This window comes from Cyprinodon variegatus, unplaced genomic scaffold (genome assembly GCF_000732505.1).
Source record: "Cyprinodon variegatus isolate N-32 unplaced genomic scaffold, C_variegatus-1.0 Scaffold534, whole genome shotgun sequence".
Classification (NCBI taxonomy): domain Eukaryota; kingdom Metazoa; phylum Chordata; class Actinopteri; order Cyprinodontiformes; family Cyprinodontidae; genus Cyprinodon; species Cyprinodon variegatus.
Genome location: NW_015150987.1, coordinates 517,123 through 524,538, shown reverse-complemented (window position 1 = coordinate 524,538; position 7,416 = coordinate 517,123). Strand labels below are relative to the sequence as shown.

The 7,416-nt window shown below is 42.7% G+C and overlaps 1 protein-coding gene across 1 annotated transcript in view; it reads left to right on the top strand.

Annotated features, from left to right (window-relative positions):
- kcnv1 (potassium channel, voltage gated modifier subfamily V, member 1) overlaps window positions 1-7,416 on the top strand; it is a 24,458-nt gene that overhangs the window by 12,777 nt on the left and 4,265 nt on the right. Inside the window, exon 3 of the mRNA XM_015391291.1 lies at window positions 3,295-3,962. Within this exon, the coding sequence (XP_015246777.1) occupies window positions 3,295-3,962 (668 nt within the window). The remainder of the gene's footprint in view (window positions 1-3,294; window positions 3,963-7,416) is intronic.

The following is a 7,416-nucleotide window of genomic DNA, read 5'->3' as shown; positions in this document are numbered from 1 at the left end:
ATTACATTTCTGACTGTATATCCCTGTAATTATTACACACTGTAGCTTTAAGTAAATTTACAAGCCTGTACTTTGTTACTTTTACTTGAGTAAAGAAGTTTAATCAGTACTTCCACTTTTACCAGAGTATTTTTTAACACAAGTATCTGTACTTTTACTCAAGTACAGAAAGTGAGTACTTTTGCCATCTCTGGTTAGAGCATTGCTCTTGGGTTTCAGAGATTCTGAGTTCAAATCCCACACTGCTCCCCGGGGGCCGCACAATGGCAGCCAACTGCTCCCCAAGATGATGGGTTAAATGCAGAGAATAAATTTCATTGCTCTCTACTTGTGACAGTGTGATAATATAAAGTTTAATTCTATTTACTCAAATAATTTTACCCTTACTATGGTCGCCCAATTTACACAATCAATATGTGGACATTATAGTTTCTTGATGAGACGGATTATTTTTATACATTTAGTTGGCGACGATGAGCACCAGTTATGAAGATGCCATGTTGTTTTCAAGAGCTATGATTTTAACAAACGTATTCATGTGCAATTATAATTTTATTTAATGGAAATTAGCTATATAATGTATTTTATATTGAGAAAATCTTTAAATTCAAAAGTAGCAGAATTTCAGCATAGTTTTTTGCACATTTGTCAATGAAACGCAGCAACTCTTTGTTTTTTTCCCCCCAGACTACTACTGTTCTAAGTTTGACAGAAAAGCCTTTAACGGAGTGTTACTGTGTTGATTGGAGAAATTGCTGATATAGAAGCAAATGTTGACCATTTATTCGGGTTATCTCCAAACACGTGTCTTCCTTTACAATGACTTGTCTGTTACATGTGCAGACTGATAGGTCCCAATTTATGGAGTGAATTTTGGTCCATTATTGTTCCAAGCGAAAAACTGGTTTTGTAATTTGAAATTTGAAAAAAAAAAAGCCATCAAGAACAAACATTTTAAAAGATTTTATTTATTCCAAAACAAAAGTTTTTGAGTATAGGTTTTTTTTCTTAGATTCTATCATTTTTTTTTAATTCCTAATACATTTTTTTCATAGTTGCTCTGTTAAAAGGTTTTTTCTTTTCTTTTATTTTTTTGTACAGATTTTACATTTTCACTTTTTATTTCTGTTTTTCTGGTTTAGTTTTAAAGTTTAATTTTTTTCAAATTGCATTTCACAAATGACAATCTCTTCACCCAATCCAAACACTTGCTCACACTGACCAACAAAAATGTTGCTAACGTCCAGCAGACCAATAGAAAGGAGTTTTTGCTCCTCTCTCCAGAGAAATATGTGAAAAGAATGCAATTCTTAAAACTTGATCCAAAAAAGACAAAAAATACAAATATAAAAGAAAAAAAGTTTCTCTCAAAACCTTTTTTTTAATAAAAATATTCAAAGTTTAAATTCAGGATTTATCTTTTTTTAAATAAAATTTCAATTTACAAAAATGTTCTATGCTTGGATGCAAAAATAATGGACCAAAATTTACTCCATACTAATCCAGCAATGCGTACCACTGCCCATTAACATGACGATCTGTGAGTTATGGTTTTGTTTCCCATTGAATCCATGCATCCATGATGTGTTGAACCTGAACACCTCTTATTGCTTCAGATGATCTGAGATGCTGACTGCATCTTCAGCAACATGGAGCTACGGTGGCGTCATCCTTCTAAAACAGGCCATAGTTTGTTTAAGTTAAGGGGCCAACCTTTCTGCTGTCATGTATTCTCTAGATGGTCTGACCTACAGTGGAACACATGAAGCCAGGATGATCTAATCAGGCTAAGTCAAACCTGTCTTTATCTGATATGCTGGGTTCCTAAATTCAGCCTCAGTGAAACAGGCCTCTGGTTTGCGTGCTTTTGTTTTGCTCTTTCTGCTGTCAGCAGCCATCTGTGTGTTCAGACAACAGCTTCTCAGCCTGAAGGCAGGAAGAAAAGCTGTAAGCTGATCGGCAGCTGGAGGAGCTCAGTGACAGAAACATGAGGAGAAGTGTGAATATTTCAGGCTGCTGGTGTTTCTTTGAGCGCATCTCCTGTCATGTTCAACCTTTTCAGATCCGCTGAAGGTTGCGCTCAGACTTCATGAAAGGAACCGATCATATTTCCTCACAGTTCAGAACTAGAGAGGCTCAGACTGGGTCTACCTCCACTGGAGAAGATGTGGTTCCTGCTAAGCTAAAATGATTTTGGGAACCATAGAGAAGAGAAATGGTTGACATCCTTCAGGAACTGATGCTAAGATAGTCGCCTTCCCAAATGAACATGAGTTTGACTCCAGCTTCATCCAAACAGGAGTTCTGCTTAAAGCAGGATTTCTGTTGACAGTTTCAATCAGCTGGATTCGACTGATAAGAAAGATGAACGGAAGCCCATAGAGCCTCCTCCAACAGCCTTTAAAGCTTAATCAACTTGTTGAGTCCTTTATAAAAGGACATCCATTAGAACCTACTCCGACAGCCAAAATAATCTCCCATCAGAAGAACCTTTTCAATCATCAGTAGAACCTCCTACATCATTAGTAGGACTCCCTTAATCAGAAGTACAACCTCCTTCAACAGCAGTGAAACCTCCTCTGGAAGCAGTAGAATCTCCCCCAGCACCAGTAGAACCTCCCCCAGCACCAGTAGAACCTTGTCCAAAAGCAGTAGAACCTCCCCCAGCACCAGTAGAACCTCCTCTAGAACAAGTAGACCCTCCTCCAACGGCAGTAGAACCTCCTCCAAAATCAGTAAAACCACCTTCAGCAGCAGTAGAATCACCTCTAGGAGCAGCAGAACCTCCCACAGCACCAGTAGAACCTCCTCTAGAACAAGTAGAACCTCCTCCAACAGCAGTAGAACCTCCTCCAAAATCAGTAAAACCTCCTCTAGAAGCAGTAGATCCTCCCCCAGCACCAGTAAAACCTCTTCCAGCATCAGTAGAACCTCCTCTAGAAGCAGTAGAACCTCCCCCAGCAGCCTTTGGAACCTTCTTCAGCAGCAGACAGCAGTAGTACAATCTTCATTATTTTTAGCCATCCTGTTGCAGCTTTGAGGCTTTGTTTGGGATCGTGAGACCAAGCTTACCCACCAGTCTACAGATCAGTTCGTGTTCCTCTCAGTGGCAGCAGAACAAGCCCGGATAATCATCCCTTCACGTCTGGCTGCTGGTGTTCTGGTGTTCTGATGTTCTGACTTCAGGTCTTCACTGAGTCATTGTTTGCAGCATTGCAGGGTTTAAAATGTCTCTAAAGAGTCTAAGATGGCGGAACTTTGTTTCACTTGTCTCTGTTTCTTGTCTTTCCACAGATACGTGATGAACTTCTACCAGACGGGTCACCTTCATGTCATGGAGGAACTTTGTGAGATCTCCTTCCTTCAGGAGATCGAGTACTGGGGCATAGACGAGCTCCGTATCAACTCCTGCTGCCGGGAGCGTTACTACCGCCGGAAGGAGCAGAAGGAGTCCCTGGATGTCCACCGAGAGTTTGAGGCAGATGATGACGAGGAGGACTTTGTTGGCGCGGCTTGTCCAGGCTTTCGCCGGCGCCTCTGGGACTTTCTAGAGAAACCAGAATCATCCCGCGCAGCTCGTACCTTTGGCTCACTCTCCATCTTCTTTGTGGTGCTGTCGGTCATCAACATGGTGCTCATCTCTCTGGACTTGGAGGAGGACTTTGGTGTGAGCTGGCTGGGCATCAGTGGGCCACGGCTGCTTGATTCTGTGGAGTACGTATGCGTCATATGGTTTACCGGTGAGCTGGTTCTACGCTTTGTGTCCGTCAGAGATAAGTGCCGGTTTAGTCGGAGCATTCCCAACATGATCGACCTGCTGGCCATCTTGCCTTTCTATGTCACGCTGGCAGTGGAGAGTCTCCACGGCGGATCCACGGAGCTGGAGAACATGGGCCGAGTGGTCCAGGTGCTTCGTCTCCTCAGAACCCTGCGCATGCTCAAGCTTGGCCGACACTCCACAGGTAAACAATCCTACAGGTTCTGCCAGGCATTGGTAGAGGGATCCGGTAGTTCTGGGCAAAGGCGTAACGACATAGGCCCGTAAGCAACATTATCTGGGTGGGCTCCATATGAAGTACAACACGTGTTAAAGGTTCGGGATACAGTGACAGTTCCATAAATCGGCCAAAAAGATACAATTATGCAACTCTCAGCAGTATATGTTCACGCATCACACAAAACTAGTGAGTGCGCAGCTTGAATGAAACCATTGGTGACAGCACACCACCACGTTACAGACATCCCAGTTTCAAAAACTCATTTCGGGGAGATGCTTATCTTTTTACCAACCATCTAATGAACTTTACACAGTCATTAACATAGTAATTAAAAGTACCACTGTCTGCTTTGCTATTGGTGTCGTGTTTAAACGTCTCACCATCATGTTGAAATGTGGCATGTGTTCGGGTATAAATACGGTCCGGTGCGGTCAGTCACTTCAGGATCAGGTGGGTTTAAGAGGAATTTTTCGCACCATTACATCTGCAAAGAGACGTCCTAGTTGACAATTGAGTAGGGGGCCCACCAGGTGTCAGTGATGGGGCCCCTAAGAGGTCATGGGCCCCTAAGCAACTGCTGTCTCTGCTTATCGATACTTGGAGATACCGAGGACTTGGAAGCAGATAAAATTCAAAAACAGAAACATCATTTATCTGCTTATTTTGACTTTTTAATTCAATGTTTGGGCTCCAATAAAGCTGGAAGCTGATGCCACCATTGCATCATATTAATAGAGGAAGTGATCAGTCTGATTGAAATCATCCTGATTTCTGAGTCTGAGCTCAGTGGGACAAACGGTCAAAATCTGCTCTGCTTTTAAAAAGGTGAAAGTCCTCAAAGATCATTCAGCCCTAAATGTATGTCAGTCTCATACAGACTCTATTCTACATGATCTGTGCTCTACTTCAAAGAGTCATTACAGACTTCTAAGTATTTTTTTTAACCTGGCAGTTTACCATTATTCCCCCATGGGTGCAGCTTCAGCATAAAATCTACCCTTCCTATTTATACTTTTACAGCAAAAAAAGAAGAATATATACATCTATATATATAGATGTATGTATTTGGGTGGTCTTCCCCCTTTTTCCTCCAAGCTCAGGTCCTCTACCAGAGGTCTGGGAGCTTGAGGGTTCTACCAGTATCTTTGCTGTTCCTAGGACTGAACTCTTCTGGACCGAGATGTCTGATGTATTTCCAGGGATCTGCTGGAACCACCCTTACATTTGGGATGATGGTTATGCATCATCCCAAATGTCCAAAAAGAACAAAATACCGCCAGAAATCCATCCAGTTGTGTAGCATGACAAAAGAACAGAATCAAACTGGTAGAGCTACTCCAACATTCAACCATCTTAAGCATATATATTATTCCTCCAGATACCATGCAGGAATAATAAGCTGGCTAAAAGATTAGATACAGGCCCCACATGTTAACACACGAAGGCTCCTAACCATACATGGAGGGTACCACCCCAAGTCTAGCACCCTGAGACTGGACGCCAGCCGTAAGGAAGGAGGCCAAGGACTAATGAGCGTAAGAGACACTATCCAGGATGAAACATCCAAGATCCATAAGTACATCAAGGACAAGGCTCCAACAGACGACATCCTCAGTGAATGCCTCAGACAATGGGGAACAGAAGATGAGGTGCCAGAGACTCCTTAATGGGAGGATAAGCCCCTATGCACCACCGAAACATAATCGAAGTGGCAGATATTAGGAAATCCTACCGATGGCTAGACAAAGCCAGACTGAAGGACAGCATAGAGGCACTCATCATGGCTGCACAGGAGCACCAGAGCAATAGAGGAGTGCAGAGTATGGGCAGGAAACCCAAAGGTCGAAGTGGGAAACGCCTCCAAAGATGGCAGAGAATGACCGAGCCAAGATCCTGTGGGACTTCCAGATACAGACGGACTGAATGGTAATGATAAACCAACCGGACATTGTGTTGGTGGACAAAAAGCAGAGGAAAGCCTTCGTGGTTGTCATAGCAATACCAAGTGACTGCAATATCAGTAATAAGGAACACGAGAAACTAAGAAGGCATCCCCAAAGTTGGTCCTGGAGGGCCGCTGCCCTGCAGGTTTTAGAGGTTTCCTTGCTCCAGCACAGCTGATTTTAATTGAAAGCTGATTAACTGCAATCATCAAAAACAGCTGTGCCAAAGCGGCTAAACCTTGATGACCGACTTCGGGATGCCTGAAGTAGAGAAATACCAGGGGCTCAGAGAAGAGCTGGAGAAAACCTGGAAGGTCAAGGCATCAGTGGCACTCATGGTCATTGGGGCCCTCGGGGCAGTGACCCCCAAACTGGAGGAGTTACAGCAGATTCCTGGAAATAGATCAGACATCTCAGTCCAGAAGAGTTCAGTTCTAGGAACAGCAAAGATACTGGCAGAACCCTCAACCTCCCAGGCCTCTGGTAGAGGACCTGAGCTTGGAGGAAAAAAGGAGACCGCCCACGGTGGGTGAGGAACAGATTATTTTATTTTCATGAATATCTATGTATAGCTATCTATAGCTATACATAGATATGTGTGTGTGTGTGTACTTGAGCTCCTGTTTTTAGGCCACTATCTGCTCCAAGAACAGAACCCATCATTAAAGCAACCAGGTGTGAGAATGTAGCAGAGTTGGACGTCAGCTCTGAGGTTTTTATTCCCCTGTCAGCGGATTTCACACTGCTGACGTGTGAACATCCAGGGACAGAAGAAGCAGAAGCAGCAGCTGAGATTTATCTGCCGGCGGCGTCTCTGTCCTCAGACACAAAGAAAATATTGATTCAATTTTGGCTGCAGAAAGAGAAGAGAGTGAGATTACATGTGCAAATAAAGCTGCTGCTGGAGCTTCAGACGCCGACAAGCAAGAGCTTTGATCTGAGTGATTTTAGGAAGCACTATGATCCCTGGACTCATGAATAATGAAGGAGAATCGACTGGAGAAGAGAAAAGTGGAGCAGGAATTTGAATAATGAGAGAAAAACAGGGTCCAGCTGGAGTCAGAGCTGCTCCGACTACAACTGAACGGGAAGATGTTTGGGTTTGAGATGAGATGATGGAACAGAAAGGGAAAAAAATAACAGAAAAACCAGGAGAGGATTAGGGCCACTGAAAAAAAAAAGTTAACTGATTTTTAAATTGTATTTCAGTTTAATATGTGATTATAGTTAGAATTATGAGAAAAGTCAGAATTCTGACTTTAATCTCAGAATTCTGACTTTTTTCTCAGTATTCGGACTTAAATCTCAGAATTCGGACTTTTTTCTCAGAATTCGGACTTTAATCTCAGAATTCTGACTTTTTTCTCAGAATTCGGACTTTTTTCTCAGAATTCGGACTTTAATCTCAGAATTCGGACTTTTTTCTCAGAATTCTGACTTTAATCTCAGAATTCGGACTTTTTTCTCAGAATTCG